Below are 21,512 nucleotides of genomic sequence, written 5' to 3' on the forward strand. Positions count from 1 at the left end.
GTGAATCTTTTCGGGTTATTGTTTCCTGCCAACGCTTACTTTTATCAACATGGTCCTACAGAAATTTTTAATATTATGTTCTTTTTCAACTGTTGTGAGTTGCAGGGTTTTTGCCTTGTGTAGCTGTCTTCACTAAAAAAAATAATCCATGACAACCCTTTTGCATTGAAACAATGATTTGAAAATAATTACATGATCTTATATTTAAAGTTTTGGCGAGCAATTTTCTCTTACAATATTTTGCCACCAAGGGGAGAGGCACAACGGAGCTTGCGCGTCAGTTTTACTGCAAGAACGACAGTCGCTTCCCGCAATGCTTGGATAGAAAATGGTGTACCATTGCAATTGACACAATCACCAGCAACCTCCACACTTCCCCATGCCCTATTGTTCAGCAGCATCATAAGTTGCAGAGTGAATTTCACGAGTATGAAATGCGGGACATTTGAAAGATTCAGAAACTTCTTGCGAGGCGCGGGACACCAGCCCTCTATCTATGCGGGACAGTCCCGCGAGTCGCAGGACGGGTGGTCACCCCACCTTCTAGAGGACATTCCGAGCCCCATCTGCCGTCTTTGTATGGCAGGCGGTTTGCACTTTGTTCAGGAAAAATGGCTGCCATAACTATAGTCAACTGTCCCGCACAAACTTCCCACCTCCGACAACCCTTCGATGTCCCGTGAGTTCCAAACGTGCAGTACAGTGAAAGCACGGTGGAGGGCAACAGCCACGTTCTGGAGGCTGGGGCATTCGAAAGAGACGTCCTGTCATTTTTATCCCGTCATTGACTATAGAACTTTCCGTAGGCTGTGGAGAAGCCAATCACTCCTATCTCTGGAGGATGTCTGGCAAAGGACAAGAGCCGAGAAATGCTTGAACCCTGAAATTCTATTTGCCCTCGAATTTTTCGACCCATGAACCGTCAGGCTGAGTACCCCAAGTCGATGTTGTTGGGTGCAAACACTGTCTCTTCCTTGTCATTTGCTATCATTACGTTCTCTTTTGTATGCCGCAAACTCTGGATCCTAGATGCATGATAGTGGGTAAACGTAACATTTTGACAGTAAATAATATTAACCTTCTGTGGCAGATTCATGCTGTCCCATTCAATGGAAGGTCATGCAAATAGATGCTTGTAAAAGACAGTTTCTGGCGTGTGAGTAGAGGAGGAGGAAGGAAATCTCGTAAGGATGGAAGGTTGTTTACTTCCTAGAATATTTTTACTTGACCTATACCCTTGCACCATTGGTTACTGGGCTCAAAGCTTTACTACCGTTCCCAGGAACATCCTGCCAACTGTTGAGAAGAAAAACCCAAGGCCTAAAGGTGTCTGCAATGGTTCCAAGGTAATCGATTACTTTTATACCGATTTTAATAGAGAAATTCGAGACGCATGAATGTAACGTTCGGTTTTCTAGGATGCTTAGAGCGCATAGATTGAGTTATTACCATAAATAGACTACCACAAAACAGTGGCTTATTGCCCCTATAAGAAACCCAAAAAAGGCATTTGAGTTTGTCTTCTTACGTAAGTAGTTGTGCACTAAGCATCCTAAAAATCCCCAAATTACTTTTATGTGCGTGGCCTATTTCTTAAAAAATACAATGCTTGGTTCAGAAAGATTAGAAGTGAACTAATAAAATATGGAGGCTTTTGTTCTTGTGAGCAGACACAAGAACAAAAAGGAATTCCATTATCTTTACGTGCAAGAACTAAACTGGATCACCATCTTTCATACTTCACTGTATTTTTCATTGCCTATCTTAAAATGTTGTTTCTACCTGACATCTTACTTTAGCACGTACTAAAACTAATTACTTGCTTCAATGTTGTCCCTCTAAGGCAGGGGTGCACAACATGTGGCCCGCAGGCACTTTCCGTGCAGTCCACAGACATGACACTGCGAGATGTGCTCAAGACGGCAACAAGTGCGATGATGCCAGATATTGAAAACCCAAGCAGTTCCCAATAAATATTTTTTTGTCCCGCGTCATTTTTGAGTTGTGCACCCATGCTCTAAGGACTATACATGAATAGACTTATTACAAAGCTCGAAGCGCCTCATCGCAACATAATGCCAAGCTATGCATTGTGGGAATCAGTGGGAAGCAAAATCCATACATGCTTCGCTCCTGGCCCACAGGTTCCCAGAATGCAACGTGCGGTGACGGATTTATGGAAGTAGTCTACTGACTTGGCAGTTTATTTATTTCAAATATTGTGAGCCTTTTTTAAGTCCTGGCAAGTCACAGGCTAGGAAAACGACTGATAATAATGCACTGCTCACAAAAAAAAAACAAAAAAAAAAAACTATTTAGACAATTAAGTATGGACAAGAAATTAAAGTTGCACTAAAGGAGTTTTTGAGTGTCTTTTATCGCGATAACCTGATCTAAGCACTCTCAAGCACCCTAGATACAGTCAAACCCGTTTATAACAAACAGCAGGAAACGCTACGATCAGTTCGATATAGCAAGTAGTTCGATATAGCAAAAACCATTTAAAACAAACTTCCACGATGCGTTCGTTGTAAGGCGAGAGCTTCTCTTTCTTCCTCATCTCTTCGCTTCTGCCTTGTAACAACGTGTTGATTTTTTTTTGCATGCGATTAGATTTTTTTTTTCCTTATCTTTCCTTCTGAATCGCTTCTGTTCGTGGGCAACTGCTTTGGGCTGAAAAGTTCCTTTTTTTTCTGTGCGTGCGTGCAGAGCATTTCTTTTTTCAGCTTTCTCCCCTTCTGAATTGCTTCACTTCGCTCAACTTTGTTCGGTGCTTGAGCTTTTGAAATTTTCTTTCTTTCCTACTTTTTTTTTTTTTTTTTGGAGGGGGGCGTAAGGGACAAGCTAGAAGACGATTGTTTGCGCGTTTTTGGGAGCCTTCCTGGCGGGAAAAGTTCGATATAGCCAATGTGTTGTTCGTTATAAGAAGTACTTTTTACGTGCGTTTTCATTTAAAGTTTTTGTGAGTTCGATATCGACAATAATTCGCTGTACGTGGGTTCGTTCTAAATGGGTTTCACTGTAACCCCGAAATGACTGTTATGTGAATCTTATTTCTTTAATAAAAATATGACCCCACATCCACTCGTCACAGTTTGGGGATAAGCATATTTCTGCATTCAAGTAAAAAGGGGTGCCCATCAGCCAATCGCAAACTATGACCTCCCATGCGGCAGGAAAAATTGCTCCGCTCGTCCAACATGTAGCAGGCCATGGCTTGTGATTGGCTGATGGGCATTCCTTTTGATACGACTGTGGAAAAGTGCTCCCCTCCTCCCCCCAACTGCAATACATGCGTGTTTGATGACATTTTTTAATGGGGCCTTTAAATATGACTTTGACATGAGCAGCTTCCAAGTGTTATTCTTGCAACTATGCTGTGTTAGGATTCCTGCATACCCATAGCCAGGGTTCTCCTCACGGTGGGCGGCAGTGGCTTTGCCGCCCACTGCTCCGACTGACCGCCCACCGCTCGATTATGCCACAGGATGACGATGCGATTTTGCTTGCTTACATGGCTGCAGACCGTCGTAACCGTCATACTCAGCAGGCCTGCGCACCGCCACCTTATCGCGTGTTATTGCATTGCCGACTGCCGCCACTCTTTCAAACAATGAAAGTGGAGCCGCAGAGCACTACCGGCAGTGCAACAGACACCCCGAACGCGCACTGTGCGGCAGTTCTCTTTGCAGGCAGTGAGTGGCAGAGAGCAGAAAGCCAAGAGAGCTTCCTTTGCCTTCACCTTTTCGCTCGCTCCTTGCCTATCTTTCCCCACTTTTTTTCCCCCCCAAGACAATTTGGTTTTTGTTTTATCACCATGGTGTGTCGCCACTCACAGGGCTGCAAAGCTTGAGAGCCCACGCGAAGTCCGTTCTGTCGGCAAGCCGAATCCACCCCCCCCCCCCCCACTCCACGCTGCTACAGACCTAGAAACAAATTCAGGTTCCCCAATAAATTTAGTGAAAAAATTATTGTCACGTGACCTCTCCAACAATGCAGTTTCCCCGCTAAATGCGGCGGGAAAACATGTCACGACCTTAAAATCATTTTCTTCGTGAACAACGTACCAATGCTAAATCAAAGCAACGTCATTTCAATATCAGATCACTGTATGACTGTCACAATTGTGAACAGGAGAAGAAAAGAGAAGACGACGAGAAGATGAATGAGACGTGGTGTGGGAAAAAGGAAGGAAAAAGAGGTGTGGAACGAGTATCAGGAGGATTGAGACAGCGCTGGTCCGGTGAACAGCACGGCGACTTCAGCTACGCTCCGGAGGAAGCCCACCCGAGGCCCGCTCTAGGGAATCTACCGTTAACCAACGAGGCGCCTTTCGTCAGGGCGGCAAGATGATGTTCTTCATCAGGGAATGAGACCTGCAAGCGCATGCGAGCAGGGACACTTCAAGATTGTGAGTGCTAGGGGCAGAGACTTGGTTTAGGGGTCTAAGACTATATTGTACTGGATGTTTGCTTCTGCCTTTCGCTTTGTTTATTTATGTAAATATATGTACATAAGATGGAATTTCGTAACCTGTTCGTCCTGTTTCTCTGATTTCGGGGTTTGTGTCGGTTGAACTTGACAAATTGGCGAGCCTGCCAGGATTCTTTTTTCCATCAAATTTCGTCTTGATCACATCGACCGGGACACCTAGGGATCCGTGAAACCGGACGTAACAGTACGGAAAACGAAAGGTTGATCGTGGCCGGGGAAAAGTTAGGTTATGTAGGGGAAGACTTGAAGAAATGGGTTGAGGATAAAAAGGCTAATGCATGAGAAGAAAGAGCAAGGGCAAGACAGAAACGGGAGGTGGAGGGAGCACTGTTGGAAAAAAAAACGAGAAGTTCTACAACTTAGACTTGCGGTACAGGAAAGAGCAGCGCCTGGTCGCGAGAGTATCCGAGGCAATGGGGAAGGTGCGATGCCGGAACAGGGACACCATTTTAGTCCTCACAAGTTGATTCCTCAATTTAATGAAGACAGAAGCGATTTAGATGCATATTTACAGCATTTCGAACGCACCGCGACGGGTCTCGACTGACCCCAGCAAAAGTGGGCCATGACGTTGAGCCTTTGCACGTCCGGGGAAGCACTGACGGTAGTTGGCCGCCTATCCCCAGCAGACGCGCTAGATTACGCGAAAGTCAAGCTTGCACTCATGCAAAGATTCAGATACACCAAAGAAGGCTACAGAGAAAAGTTTCGCGAAGCTAAACCGGAAAACGGAGAAATGAGGAGGCAGTCCGCCGCCTGGCTTGCAGGGTATTTCAACAAGTGGATCGAAATCGCTGGAGTGGATCGGACATTCGAGGCTTTCCGAGACAGTGTATGTATTAGTGGAGCAGTTTTTACTCAGTTGCTCTAGCCATTTGTCGGTAATTCTACAAGAACGAGACAGTAAAACCTTAGATGATGTAGCATCCAAAGCGGATCTATATCTAGAGACCCAGTTACAAACAGGGGAGAGCAGGCCAAAGATGGAGGGCTGCACCATGAAGTCGAGTACTAGAGAGACAGACAAAGCGACGAGCGGTGCAAGCAGAAAAACCATCCGATGCTTCCTCTGTAATAAGGTCGTCCACAAGGCAGAAAATTGCAAGAACCGACCGCCTACGTTCAAAAAGCTGACATGCTGGAACTGTGGAAGACCCGGACATCGAGCTGAGAATTGTGGGACGAAACAAAACGATCAACCTCAAGCGTCCTGTATATTAACGGAGCAAAGTGACGTCAGTGTTGCCGAGTTTGATGGAGCCTATGTGATGCTTATGTCTTTCTCTAACTAAAAGTTAGAGAAAGACAAGCAGAGTTCGCCCTCTCAACTCGTGGCCAGAACAAGTGGCCACATGTTCTGGGGACGATTATATGCCAGCAATGTTCATTATACCCACGCGCTGGGGCTGGCAAGGCACAGAGCACACACCGAGTTCCAGACATTGTTAGGGTTCAGCTATTTCCGTTAACACTGTGATTGGGCACGACCCACTACATGAATGCTTGCCGAGGCTCCAATTGTCACAAGCCCAAATCGAGTGCTCACGCAATGTTAGTGATCTATAAGTCAGATTCAAATGTCATCACTTGGGGATCATCGCCACAAACTACATCTACACTGTGACTATGGTGCAATGTCACCAAGCTTTGCGAAGGTAAGACAAAGAAAAACTGCACTTCTACCCGCTACAAAAACTTGGTTAGTGGTCAGCGGCGTTGCGTGCAAATATACTTGGTTCCCACCCACTACCGTAAAATACCGGGCAAGCGCCCACTCAGAATTTAAAAATAATCGCGAGAGAATGGGGATGGGCGCTTGTCCGGTCATCAATTTTACATATAAAGTACCGCGCATATTTCCTCAGATTTTACAAATTTGGTAATGGGCACTTAATGTGGAATGGGCGGATGCACGGTATTCTACGGAAGGGCCAGTAGTAAGCTTATGTAACGTTTAAACCAATTCAACTCAAAAGCATTACACTGCCCTTTTAATGCTAGTTCTGGTCAGGACTCCAAAATCAAAACTGGCTTCTCTTTTATTGTAGAATTTCAATGCAGGCATTAAAACCACACTTTTCTTCTTTGTGCTAGAGTTAATTTGCCATACGAGTTGCCAACGGCACTCAGGGTAAGTAAATAAATAAATTAATAAATTTTTTCCTCTACTCCCAATCACTATGTAGCCGAAAGTAAGCATGACTATGACTCGGTCAATTGTTTTTCTACAGCCAATCAATGTGTGGCCAAAAGTTTGGCTACGACTACACAGGAAGCTACAATAAAATTATCTACGTCACCACTTCACTCATAGTGCCGTGCAGTGAAACCTTTGAAGTTAAACAAGTTCAGTTGGTACCGGTGTAGTAGATGTTCCATGCAACGGATGCATACTCGGAAAACCTTGCGGAGCAAGTCCCGATTAGCCTAATGGACCTGATTGGCCTGCCTGTTTGGCGCGCCACTCTTCCGAATATGGCCGATACATCAGCTTGCGCCGCTCGTCAAAAAAAGATGGGTCACGACCGTAATGCTGCTAAGCCCCCGCTTAGATGGGATGCACATGCACAACCAACGCACCATAAAGTCACGAGGAGGCCTCAGACGTCTGTGTGAGGAACCACAATGTTCACAGGAGCAAGCCGCACTACATGCAGAGCGGTGTGCCATCGCTTTAGACCCGCTGGCGACACAAGCGACAGAGAGTTTTAGGACAGGGGGATCCAAAAGCTTGGATCTCCCTATTGGTGAGTTCCTTTAAGACAGGGGTCTCAAACACACGACCCACAGGCAACCGGCTGCGAGTCCCGGTTTCCATATCTCGAGCGTTAGAAATGACATATGTCGTAGTGATCTTATCTTGTCGATTCATTTTCGCTCGGAAAGTAGTTTTGTTCTTTTAAGGGGGGACACTACCCAAGAAAGTAAATTTTTGAACCACTTGTCCGATTTAAATTATATTTACAGGGCTTGTTTCTGTTGATGTTGAGAACATTTCTGCCAATTTTTGTTAACCTGGGTGAAGTACAAAAAAAATTGCAAACGTTCAAAGACGAAAGTGAGCGTGTCTGCGTAGGAAAACTATCGTTTTGAAATTACTTATAAATTTGTCGTTTTCATGTGTTACATTGCATTAGGACAGTTCAGAGCAGATAACTATGGAGCTATATTTCTATGTTATACCATCTTTCATGACAAAAAAGCCACATAAACACAAATACAGTTTTTTAGATTTCCATCCTTTGTCCAAAATTTTAATTCTTGAGCATGAAAAATGACAAAAATGAAAAATACAAGCTCATAGTTATCTTCCCCTTAAAATTCCACCCCAGAAAAACTCATAAAAATGAATCCAAGTTGCATAATAACAAAACGATAGTTTTCCTAAAGTGAAATTTATGCCAAAAAGTGGAATGGAGAAAATTGCGTTCAAAGTGCTCCAACCTCTGCCTTTTTTTTAGCATCGGAGGACCGAAAATAATTTATAAAAAAATTAACTATGCAGTGTAAACTAATGAAACTTTCTGGGAATACTCTCTAGATGTTGGTGGATGTAAATATGACATTTTTCAAAATCAACTTTTTTTTGCAGAAATTGTTTTTTCTGGGTAGTGTCCCCCCTTAACGCATGCAGATAGTTTATAGTTCTCTGTGTTCATATCCCCTTTGTTTCGCTTTAATCCTTGGTTCCCAGCTTTTTGTAATGTACAAAAATTCTGCTACTAGTCTGCAACCTCGAGCTATTCGTTGAAGAATGCATGTCGGCTGCACAAACTCTTGCTTAGCAGGAGCAAGTGCCAAAGATAAAGCTATGAGCTCGGGATTCTCACCTTCAAAAAAATATCACAATTAAAAGTATTTGTTCAGAGCGTTATAACAAAAATTGTGAGGGATTCAAGAACTTTCAAATTAAATGATTTTTTTTTTTTTTTTAAAGACATGTTGAGCTGGGAATGACATACTTGCTCTCTTGTTCTATTAAAAATGCCAGCACTTTGTCGGGGCAGTGTAATTTTAATTTCTGTTACCACATCAGGTCAGGGCCCAAAGTGGTCAATAAAAAAAATCAAATTTAAAGATGTCACTGGCAAAACTGTAAGTTTACGAAAAGCATAGGGCACGAGCTCTTTTCTCATTAAAATCTTCGAACATCCCCCCCCTGTCTCCCATTGGCCCCCAATCTTTCAGGAGTGGGCTACCTGGCCCCCACACTCAAATGATTTTGAGACCACTGCTCTAAGAGATAGAGACTCACCACTGCACAAGCGCCGAGCCCCAACTGCGTTTTTGGTTGGTGCTCGACCCTACTGCAAAATTCGAGAAATAGAGTGGGGCTCCCATTTGCTCGGGCCAGGGTTGCGTCAGCAAACATGGTGGCGCCCTTTTTACTCGCTGCGGAGCAATTTCGTCATGGTCACTGCCGTATTAGCCACATTCATTGCCAGCGGATGGTGCAGCCGGGTTTTGCTTCGTATTATCTCGGTCAAAACGGAAAGAATGAGTGGTGAGCTCGCTCCATTTTCAAGATTGTCCTCTGAATGCGGTCATTTTTAAGGCTAAAGAGACGTGGTACCTATTACAAGGCAACGTCTCGCTACTCCAAGACTCGGAGTGAATTTTCTTGGCTCGACGGGCCAAGTGTTTGTGGCACGTTATTTGTAGCTTGCAAACGAGTCTTTCAAGGCTTCCCAGTCACTTCAGCTCAGGTCTAAATAAAGCAACTGAAGCAACTGCTTGCAGAGTACGCTCGTCCGCATTTGTCTCACTTACGGCATGTTGAAGGCTTAAATTATCGGCGACAGAATACACGAAGGCCAAAAACAATCTGAGAATGAGCACCAAATTGGAATGCTATGGATTGGATTGTTTTGGCTAAAAACAGCTAACAATATTTATACTGATATTAGATTGTCCTTTGCTTGCGCTGGATTGATTTGGTTTTACCTTAACTAGTATCTGTAAACAAAAAGTACTTGTTAAACAAATATGTATTACATTTTCTCTTTTTTTATATATTATATTTGTTATCGGCAATGACGCTGCAGGCGGGAAACGAAAGTGCATTGTGCCGCATTGCAAAGACACTTTTCTATAAGCCGGCGGCGCCAGCTTCGTTGTGTATGGGTCCCCCGGTTTCTTAGGGGCACCAAAACTTGGGGGCCCTGCCTTTTGGTGGCAAAAACAAACTTGCAGGGCCCAAAAACATTACACTGGTTCAACGAAACATAATTGCGCATAAACGCGGGGGGACTGCACCTCAACCGGGGAAAGCAAACCTGCAACACCCCAATACGTAGGCATCAATGTTTTTGTGCCACATTGTTGAGGCTAGCATAGTTTTGGCAGTGCTTCAACGCTGTCAAGGTTGCTCGCGCGAGCACGAGGCTTCATCCGGCATCTCCTATGCATGAAAGTGCAAGCAAATAAGACACTAGACGAAGCCACATGCTCTCACAACCGCGCGGGGCAGCAAAACCGTGGAAACTAAGCTACCCTCGACAATGTAGCACAAAAAAGTCGGCGGTGAGTATGAGCCACTCAACCTCCATAAACTAGAGGAGGCGGTGGCATGCACGAGAGAGGACGAGGCGATTCCCAACTAATTTCGATGCGAGTGCTAGTTCGAGAAAATAGTAGTTACGACACATTTCTTGTAGGCAAACCGGAGCAACAGGACTGTTCCGTGGACTTAATCCACAAGCTTTTCCAAAGACATGCACCAGAAACCTCGAGTCCTGACAGCTCTCCGGGTCAAGCAGACCACCAACACACTTGCGGCGTGGAGGTAGGAAGCTTCTGGAGGGAACATCAGGCCCCCAGAGGTGAAGGCAGAACTGTGGAAGGGCACTCCTCCAACGATGACCAAAACCAGGGATGGGCAATATTTCAAATACAAGTATTTGAAATATGTATTTCAAATACTTTGTGTATTTTGCATTTGTATTTAATTACAAATTAGGTAATGTATTTGACGTGTGTATTTAAATACTAAAATGTGGGTATTTCAAATACAATTGTAATTAGATACAATTTCGTGGGCGAAAATACACCCCTCAAATTTATTGTCACTGTCCAGAGCAGGAAGAAAACTATGTTCTGCACCGAAAGCAGTGTCTCTCAATCAAGCACAAGTGTTTCGTGACTTTGTGATTACGGTGCCAGTCCGGGGCAAGAATAGGGCCGAAATCGACGTTCACAGGCAGACTGGCTAAATAAGTGCCCGAGACAACTTGTGATGCATCCAGCCTGATTTCCATCCACATTTTTGCCTGGAACATTCTAAATGCGCGGGTCGTCCATATTTTCGTAACTGGTGCGAGTTGCAACAATAAAAAATTCTCTAGCTAGTGCTGTGCGTCTTGGTCGTCTCGGTTCTTTATTGGTCTATACCAAAAATGTAATCGACAAAAAAGCTGCTTGAAGCTCTGTACTTTTTTCACCTATTACGTCCAAGCTGATTACATTTTTTTGTGATTATATTTCTATTACGTTACTACTAGGGCCTTGCATACTAACTCCCGAATGTGCGATGCAAAATTAAAATGAGATACCCAGAAACCCGTTGCGGGTGACCTGAAGTCGCTGACGCAAATTTTGAGGAATGTATTTGGAAAAGTATTTGGAGGAGACCAAATACATTTGGTTGTATTTGTATCTTGTACTTAAATGCTTTTTTGGAAATGTAATTAAATACATTTTTGACAAAGTATTTTGTATTTGTATTTCGATACATATTTGCATGTATTTTGCCCATCCCTGACCAAAACCAAGAGATGCTTGTTGGACGAAAAGGAGAGCTGACTCAGCGCCAACAGCTGTTTTGATCACCCTCAGGCATGCTCAAAGGTGACCAAAACAACTGTTGGTGCCAAGTCAGCTCTCCTTTTCGTCCAATAGCGTCTCCTGGTTTTGGTCATCATTAAAGATGTGTTCCTCCACACTTCTGGCTTCACCTCTGGTGGCCTCATGTCACCTCTAGAAGCTTCCTACCTCCATGCTGCAAGGGCTATGACCAGAAAGGTCTCGTCGTACAACTGGGCCACCGGGTGCTCTTTAAGGTCCCGAAACGAGCAAACACAAGAAGGCTTTCGCTTCGGGCGCCTCTTTTTTGGCACAAGTGCGCCACCTTAGAACAATTTGTTCCTTTTTGTCGGTGCAACTGGACCTCACACAATGCAGAGAGACCTATGACCGTAAGCAATGAGCTCAGATGAGACGAGGCAACTGAGAAGGACTCAAGGCCAATCCACACTTTCGCGTTTGATTGCAATTGGGAGCGCTGTGCAGCCTCGTGTTTTGTCGCAACTTCTTACAGTGAGAGAACGCGCTGGTATGCTGGCGTCATCTATGATGTGACCCTGGAACTGGACTTCACTAGAATTGAGGCTTTGCAGTATTCCGTTCACCCCGAAATAAACAAACAAACGAGCATTGGCGGGATCAAATTCACATAGTATCTACGAGAAATGGTCGTTTATGACATTACCAAAAGTTTTTCAAGTCCACAATGAAAGAATGATGCGCAAAAAAAAAAGAATACCCAATGTACGGAAAGCACAACTGTTCTACGTCTACCCTATAGATGGCGGCAGTGTACTCTCAATTCGTAAGAGATCACAAGACTGTGACTTGTGACTCTTAGTCCGTGTTCCAAAACTGACTTGATCTTATTCCAGGGTAAGGTGACCTTGGCGTTCTAAAACCTACAGGCATCTAGCATATTTCAATATGTGTTGCCATGTGACACAACCTGCTGGAGTAACTCGGATCCATTTGGGTAAGATTTGGAACACGGCCTCACAAGACTGTGACTTTACAGCTGTTCTAGAGCTTCCAGTAACCCCACTAATCACGGGACACAAAGCATCCTTTGAGCCATGTGCGTGAGTGACGTGTTCCTCATGCAGTTGGTTCACACACAAAAAACTGAATCGTGCACATCATTAGTAAAGATACTGTTTTACGAACCATATAAATAGACAAGTTACCAGAGTAAGCATGTAGAACTGTTACGTACAACGGTGTCTCTTATACTGAAATGGGAACAACCGACCGACTGCTGGCAGCCAACTTTTCCGGCTTTACGGCAATTCAAACGAAAGCGAGCGGGGCATTGAATGTGCACCCTCAAAGCATTGTTGGGCAAACCCTTTGAGCTAAGACAAGTGTGGCCCATTCCTCTGCGCAACAGAAAGTTTGGAATACGGGTAAAAACAAAAAGGGGGCACTTTAGGAGACAGTGGGACGAGCACAGTCAACACAAAAGGGTACCATGCCATAAAACAAGCACGAGCAAACATTGCAAGAGCACAAGCCAGCCCCTTTAAAGCATTTCTGAAACCAAAACATTCTGGGACATTCCACGCACATGTGGTCACGTTTGCACAGTGTCGCACTGGTAGCGTCAGAAAAAACAAGACAGCCGACAGTTCTTAATTATTTCTCGCATACGTGTAGTTCAGCCCAATGCTGTCAGTGCAGCCCTGGCCGAGCAGTTAACCATCGGGCTCGCACTGTTACGACGCTCTATCTGCCTGTGAAGATGAGAAGACGACGGTCACACGACATGGGACCAATGGCCGATTTGTCTGAGAAGCACTTAGACTCCACCCCATCGTCGGCTCAAGGGCAAAAGATGCTCCCAGATCACGAGCATGTGTATAACTTTCAAAAACATGAGGGTCCGGAGACAATTCACCGCAACACGAAGCAACGCGGCCGGACTTCACATGTGCGCAGAAGCCTCAAGAAAAAGAGTCCGCAGAGCAGAATGCAACAAGAAACAAAGAAGTAAACATAGAAAATGAAACTGAAAAAGATACAGTTAGCCACAAAAAACGTTGAGCAACCAAAGCGCAAAATGCAAGGTCAAGGACGAAAAAAGGAAAAGGGGGGGCAGCAGCAGCAGCAGCCTCGGAGGCTCCTCAAGCACATCCCACTTCGCAGTTTCCTTGAGGAGAGAAGACCCGTGGCACACAAAGACAGCTGGGACTCTAAAGGTTTTCACTTCCTCCTACCTCAAAGGGTTTCACACACACACCAAGGAAACAAACCCCCTGGGACGGTGGCAGCGCCGCGAGCCGACTAAGCACGAAGCGTCGTGTCTGTGTCGCCGGTTGGAGACGAGGAAGGGGCGGACATGAACGTACAGGGACTTGCACATTTATTTCGGAGAACAAGGCGTTCTACAAGTCACACACCGATCGAGAACACAGCTGGAATTAGATCTCCCTTTTGGGCTGTCAAAGGTTGCATGCCACAGTCTATATATAGTAGTAATATCCAAGGTTATTCTTGAAGTGTTCGAGTGTATCTTGCGACAGGGAAATCAGGTCCTACAACTGGGGAGCTATGGGCACCAATAAATAAAATGCAAAGATTCAATTAAGTGCTAGAGTTGAACTCAAGGAATGACTCGGCTGACAGAGGCACAAGCAGCACACAAGGTGAAGTGGACACAATTTTGGTACCGTGTACCGTAAAATATCGGGGGAGTGCCCAACCAACTTCCACTGAAAACTGGGTTAATCTAGACATGGGTGCTTGTCCGGTCAAGTCGCGCACTTAATGTATAATTTGCAGAATACCCAAGCTTCAGAAATGTTAATAGCGGGCAATTGAACGAAGTGGGCGCTGCCGCGGTATTTTACGGTAAGTGCGCCCGCCCATGCCTAAACGTTTTAGGAAGCATGAGAACCCTGGGGACGAAGCAAGCCCATTGAAGTAAAGTGGCACAAGGCTAAAACATGTTAAAATCACTCCCATTACAAAGAGTACACGTATCCCACTAATGACAGTGGTCAGACACGTATACAATGCTGCAGTGAGGTGCTCGTCGTAGTAGTAGTAGTAAGTGGCAGACCATTTGTAATTACAACCTACAGATTGAACTATATATGCATACTATAGTGTGCCTTTGTTGGAGACTATTGAAATGGGTGCACTGACAAGAACATAGAGCTGACAAACAGAACTGAAAAATATGATGCTACATTTAACTGGATCACATTTCCCACCAGGAATGGCACCAGGGAATTGTTACAGTGCAGTAGCATCTGTCAAACCTGTAGACTGCACAGCACTGTTAGAGGAAACAAGCCACCATCGTTTTTTCCTGTTTTTCTCTTAGAATCGACAAGCCGTCAAGAAGACTGCTATACTGGTGGAAAGTGTTCACTCAGGGCACTAATGTAAGTGGTGAAGTTCGGTACCCGCCAACATCTTTTTGAAGTAAAGTATAAAAAAGCACCTATGTCGTGTTCGCACTAACAGTGTCCCGCAGTGTACCTAACCTTTTCATATTTTACTTGCACATTATCCTGTCGCAGTAAAATAGATAACAACGAGGGGTCAGGCTGGTGATGAAAACATGTGGAAAGTATGAACGACAAACACAGGTAGTATCTCAAGAAAAGCTAAAAGATTAGTTGGTCGCACTGGACATCAAACCAATAAATCTATTAGCTGTGTTTGAGAAATTGCCTGTGCCTGTCCTATGCGTTCCTTGGTATCGGGGGATGTCCGCGTCCAAAGCTACCTTTGGACATGGAAGCACAACACAATAAAGCTCAACTATAGGTACCACCGGTATAGACAAATTTGGCAAGTCTTGTATTTGTTATGATGTAAGCATATGTGCTAAAGTGGGATAATGTACTGGTCAAGCCTGCCCTCCTATAAAAGGATGTCTTTGCTGGCGCTGCTCCAACATAAATCCTGGTGCCACTCCTGTTAACTATTGATATAGACTAAGTATAATTCTGCATTATCCAAATCAATTTTCGGGAAAAGCGTGGAGGGGCTTGTTGGAGGTATATTCTTTTATTAGCGATTCCAAGTTTTCCTACATTTTTGCTTGAGTAAAACTGAAATTCAAGTTTCTTTTTTTTTTTTTTTTTGTTAAGCTTACATGTTCTGACTTCGGAAGTGTTTGGCTTTGTCATTTTTGATTGGACACTCCAGATTAAAAAGATTGTTTGCCCCAGAAAAGAAAATAATAAGAACATACTCTTAGTCTTTACACATTGATTGGGCAACAAACCAAGCTGTGCTATTAGAGATCTTCCATGTGATTTAGGTGTTGCCTAGATCCTCCAATTTTGGGCATTGTCACCTGAAATGTCAAGTAGCCCTTTCCCAAATAGATCGAAATTCCGGAATCGCTTCTTCGTTACAGCTTCTCGTGAGCAGTTGCTCAATGCCGCAATACCGGAAGTCACGGGTGAAAGGACCTTTTTGCACCAGATAACTGCACACCAACCAAGACAGGCCTCATTTTCAGCCATAATGCACTTCAAGTAGAAGCGGAGTTGAAAAAAAAAAATTCATAGAAGTTGAGTTTTTTTAATAGATCCGAATTGTAAAAATATTTAAACAATGGTGTTCGTCAAATGTTTCCTGGATTTCTCAGAAAAATCAGAACCGTTTACATAACATAGCAGTGTATGCAGCACAGCTAAGGTAATATTCACACATAAACAAAACCTATGCCCTCCTTACATGGCAACCAAAACTTGAGTGAGACGATAGGAACAGTGTAAACGGTACACAAAAGGCATCTCTGCCTTGCTGGGGTTCGGAAAAACCCTCTATGAAAGATTTACACAATGGAAACGTACAAGAAAACCCGAAGGGTTGAAAACCCCGCCTTGAAGGGTGGGCGTCGTTCAGACCCCATTGCAAGTCGTCACGCGACAGCTCCAGTGCTCCGCCACAATCCGGCGGAGCAAAGTCCAGCGCACTGCAGAAACCAGTGCGCACAAAGTGCCTTCTCATCGAGCTCCATTCGCGGGTCTCGCTTGACAGTCATCGCATCCGTGTCAGCAGCATCATGAAGTCGCAGCAAACCTTAGGAACGCAGTCCAAAGGCATACGTGAGCCCGGCCAGAAGGTTTTCCTGGCCAGCAATAAGTGTCAAAGTTCAAGGTGTGGTGGCAGTCGTCCGTCCACCCAATGCAAGCTGTTGCTATTGGGGTAGCCTGGCCTCCAAACTAAGCTTGTCGTTTTCCTAACCATACACAGCTGTGACGGTACTTGAGAGATAGGGTGCTTTTGGCCGAGTGGAGAGGAGATAGAGGTGCACGTTTCTCTACGAAAGTCTTGGTGAGGTCAGTATGTCTTGCCTTACTCTTCAGATCAGCTGGACGATCTTAAATATTACCCAAGATTTTCAGATAGAGAGCTTGATCACTGTAAAACAGTTCTTGCAGTCATCCTCTTTACGGCTATTCTGCAGTTGTTTCTGCACCGCTGCTTGCCAAGAACTTCTCGTAATCGCCGTTTCAAGCATGAGCGAGAGCGAGTCCCCAGCACCATGCACTGAAGCGTGTCTGTCAAACTAGCACACTGTCTGAGAGAAGTCAGCAAAACTGACGTACAGAGAATCCAATGCACCTCACCTCTCAGCCGTATCAAACCTTGGCATGGAGAACGCCTCCAAACCACGACGACAACTCCTCGTGCATGTGTGTCGACATGTCGTCAATCAAAACCTTTCTTCTCTCTTCTAAGCATTTCAAAGAGGTGGCAAGTATATGCTGTCTGCTTCTAGAAAATTTCATTTCTAGGTTGAGACACTTCCAGACACTCAAAGTTCCCACTGCTCGGTGTCACAGCGTCTAACGAAGAGAGGAACAACATGCTCCATCGGGATCACCGAGTGTTGCAACTACCCAGCTTCAGTCGACTTCGAACAAAAAAAACGGTATTGCGTGTTTTCCAAGAAAAAGAAGAGTAAGCCTGCAAAAGCAATAACCGGAAGATAGCTTGAGGAAGTGAAAACCTCCAGAGTCCCAACAGCCTGAGGCCAACACGTACAAACGTTCGCTGGCCCCGACAAACCTTTCCCGTCGGGTGCCACTCTCAGCAACGCCGTTGCACATGGCCTTGTGGGAAGTACTTTGTCCGGAACAGTGCCACTGTGCATCTCTTTAATTAATGGCATATAAAGCGTAAGACACGACACTGACATCCCTGTCGGAGCTTCATGACTTCGATTACGGCTTTAAGAAATGGCATTAAAGTTTGCTGCCAGCCGTATCTTATGAGATCTGGTTAATAAGACTAGATGTTGATCGGCAGGGGGGAATGGAGGTATTCATGACTCTGACTTCTGATCCTCAGAACGATGAACGATCGGGCGACAATTGAATATGTTGCAAGAATCAATTAGATTGAAAGAAAATAACCATTGTAGTATTGATCATTTCATCTTTTTCTTGCCTTTCTCTGGCTTTGAGAGTAGGAACAAGACATAATGTAACTGGGTGCGAATAAACGTGGATTACGATATAAAATGAATTCCAATTTATGTTGCCCGTAGTAGCAAGAGAAACAAGAAAACTCTCTAAAAAAAAGTTCTAATGATAAACATTATTCTAAAAGAGATGCATACACTTAATAGGTTTAATGCAGTGACTACAAAAGGGAATCACCAGCCTCTTTCAATTTTTCTGCTGTACTCATGTGTACCAACGATTTACCACCACATTCGTTTTTGAAGCTGGTTGCCCAAAGATAAAATTATTTTAAAACATTTAAAGATCCAAGTCAAAAGTGTACCTCTCCTTTTTTAGAAAAACACATCTGGTTTTCTAATACTGTTAATACTGCTGACATGCCAATCACTATTTCATTATTTGTTCTGAGATTAGATTTAAAAGTGAGCTTTTTCAATAGTGTTTAAAAACACAAGAATGATAAGCTACAATAAATTGTCAAAAATAATATTTTAAAAACATTAGCCAAGTATGATACATAGAAGAATCCACCTCAGATAGTGAACTAGGTGCAGTGTGTAAATCAGCTTAGGATAATCCAAAATATGATACCATATTAGATTAGTATATTCAAACGAGGCCTCTCCTGATACCATTAAATAAAATAACAATAAAATAAAATAAAAAATAAAACATTTAATACACTAACTGCAATCTACAGAAGGTTCCACCTCAAATACCGAGTTGGGAGCATGGCACACGGGTCAACTTTAGATGGTCAAAATTACAGACCAAATGACGAAAATAACTGAAAGCAGCTGCAATATTTCACCGCGTCATTGAAACGCACTTCCACACCAAAGACGCAAAGGCTTGTTCGAACAAAATACAAAAGAGAAGGACACCTAAAATAGCCTTTCCCGTCCTCTTCAAACACCCCAAGAAGCCATGTCCCCCCTGCCGAACCTCAAACACGGAACGAACGGCGTGCTCGAGAGAGAGACACCCAACAAGGGACAGACGGTCGTCGCCGTTTTAGAGACCATTGCCCAAGAGAGGCGTGGCGGCCAATCCCATCGCAGCCACGTTGGCCACCACCAGCGAGCGAACCGGAAAGGCGGCTTGGCCTGCCGCCATGGCCATCGTAACGCTGTTGGCCGAGAGGCCGAGGGGAAGCTGCTGGTGCTGCTGCTGAAGCTGTTGGTGGTGCTGAGGAGTGAGCTGCTGCTGCTGCTGCGGCGGTGGGTGTAGCACAGGCAAGACCTTGCGTGGGGCGCGTGGCTGCTTTCGCTTACTTGGCGTCGCAGCCGTGGCGGCCGCCGAGGATGTCTGTAGTTCCCTGTGGTTGGCGCGCATGTGCTCCATCAGGGCTTCAGCGTTGACGCAGATCTTGTGGCAGATCGGGCAAGACTGCGACGCCGCTCCTCCGATCAGCGCTGCGTGTTGCTGCGGAGAAAGGAGGCATGGTTTTAAGCGGACAGAAGAAGAAACACTCGCTGGCGCAAAAAGCGGTTTCTGCTTCTTAGTATACTTCGTTCAGCACTAAGCTGACAGTGCGGTGGAGACAACAGGTTCGTTAGACTAGTTGTACGTCTCTCTTTCATCAAGGGCTTGCACCCCCGGCGATACGCACATACAGAGAGCAGGGACGGGGATAAAAGGGGGGCAATTGATTGGTTCGGCAAGCGTGTAGATTGCATTGCACTGTCGGCTCAGGGGGGAAAGGAGAGCAGTGTTGTGCACGAAGGCCATGGGACAGGGCAATGCTATTGGCAACGCTAGAGCACTCGACACATTCAAATAAATGTTTCTGCATTCCTCCATCAGCTAAAATGGACTTCCGCATTGAGGCCATGCTGCCTTTCTCTCTCAGTGAACATTCGAAAACAACAAAATAAGCTGAGGAAGACAGAGCAATAGTGGTGGAGCTGCCATTTGCCCGAAAGTGCACAAAGTAAGTTCTCAAACTGAAACACAAGCTAGACTTGTGGGTGGGCTTCATGGTCCTTAGAAAGGCCCGAGGACACTCACGATGGGTAGCCAAAAGATTAAGACACCACAAGAACACTGCGCGTTGTGTGCAGTTTACAAAAGCTTACTGGCTGCAGTTTTTTTTTTTTTTCCTATTTTGTTTAAGACTTTTTCATGCAAGAAAAACTCGCACAGCACCTTTCGGGAATTATTCTGGGGGGGGGGGGGGGGGGGGGGGGGGGGGGGGCGGCGGCGCACAATGCATTCTAAAATTAATTGGCATTCTCATAGCACACCATTTCCGCTGGTAACAAATTCTGCTCTGATATAGTATGCATAAAAAATTCGAGTTTAGAAAGATTTGTCTTGGCAATATATGGTCGAACTTTGTAAGAATGATCTTTTTGTGGTGAGATATAATTTGGCTGTTGTAAGTATAATAAGGCAGAAATACCTGTTTGTGTATGATAAATAAAATAAAAAAAGTTCCAGTCGTAGGCGTCACGGCGTTCCTCCACAGAAACCGAGTCCAATTCTTGTTTCATCTTTGTTGTGCTTAATTTTGATTCTTCTGAGGCTTAAGCCCACAATTCACTTAATCAAACTCCAGCAAGCAGCGGCTAAGCAGATTATCTGTACCCTGACAAAGAGGTCTTTTGTTCAATAAAAGGGTGTAATCATCCATTCGAGAGAGAACTAGGGTATAGGGTAGGTAGGGACGAAAAAAAAAAAGAAACATCAGTTTCATAAATGCTCTCTTTTAAAAAAATAAATGCACGGAAACAAGCTGTGACATGCACATATCATAAAATACTACTCGCAAGTTCAAATGCAAAAGTTGGAAATAATTGCAAAAAAATGGGGCACTTGTTAGGTCTCAAAGCATAGAAGTGGAAGGTAGAGTAGGCCCTTGCTCGATCCGACAAAACATAATAGGAGCAGTACAGAATAACTCGTTCTGGTACAGGAGCAGTACAGGAACGAGTTATTCTTAAATGTAAGTTCACTTTCCTATAACACATACTAGTATTTTGATGGTCAACAATGAAAACATGGCAGCGAGGCTTTACTCCTTTTTTTATGCGTCCATCTACCACCTTTTGTACATTAACAAAAGGGAGACCGCATACAATTCATGTGTACAAGAATACCTGAGTGCAACCCCTCACACAATTCTCCCACACAGAGAGTTTGCAAATAAAAACAGAACTGAAGATGTTTTAACCACATAATCAACCTTAATATTAATAGAAGCAGGAACGTAAGGCACTACAAAATATGCTGGTGTGCTCCGGGGTTATAATACGAGAAGGCAGGCCATTCCAGTCAACGAGGGTTTGTGGGAAGAAGAGGCAGTCAACTCGGTCCATAGGCCCAAAAGTTGCTCCGCCCACACTGTCCAAGGTGCAGCCACACACTCCAAAGGTACATTGCATAGATGAGAGCAGAGAGCAGGCAGCGGTGATCTGGTTCCCACAAATTGGCTCACGTGAGCCACTTTTGAGTCGCGGAGTTGAGGGACCGTGACTTAAGTCAGTCTGTTGTTCCACCACTACCTTTAGAACGTGATTTTGGAGCTGCTGTGACGGCCATGCGATGGTTCTGACCTTTGTAAAATGTGAAGTGTGAAGTTTTGAAAAGTGTAGTAAAGGCATTGGGCTCTCGAAGCAGCGACAGAAAAATAGGCGGGAAAGCGAAGGACATCAAGCACGGGTTATCGGACAGGTGGCGTAAAGTGGAAAAAAAAGTGTCAGGCGGAAGAAAAATAAGGTTTTGTTATTATTTTCGTTTCCACCCGTAGGGTGGAAGGTGTGCTCACCAGGTTGCAAA

At 44.6% G+C, this 21,512-nt stretch overlaps 1 protein-coding gene across 1 annotated transcript in view; it reads right to left on the reverse strand.

Moving 5' to 3' along the window:
* LOC8034871 (zinc finger protein 384) overlaps nt 1–21,512 on the reverse strand; it is a 44,455-nt gene that overhangs the window by 10,278 nt on the left and 12,665 nt on the right. The window contains exon 4 of the mRNA XM_029972739.4: nt 19,007–19,157. Coding sequence (XP_029828599.3) covers nt 19,007–19,157 — 151 coding nt within the window. The remainder of the gene's footprint in view (nt 1–19,006; nt 19,158–21,512) is intronic.

This window comes from Ixodes scapularis, unplaced genomic scaffold (genome assembly GCF_016920785.2).
Source record: "Ixodes scapularis isolate PalLabHiFi unplaced genomic scaffold, ASM1692078v2 PGA_scaffold1__304_contigs__length_218370807, whole genome shotgun sequence".
NCBI lineage: Eukaryota > Metazoa > Arthropoda > Arachnida > Ixodida > Ixodidae > Ixodes > Ixodes scapularis.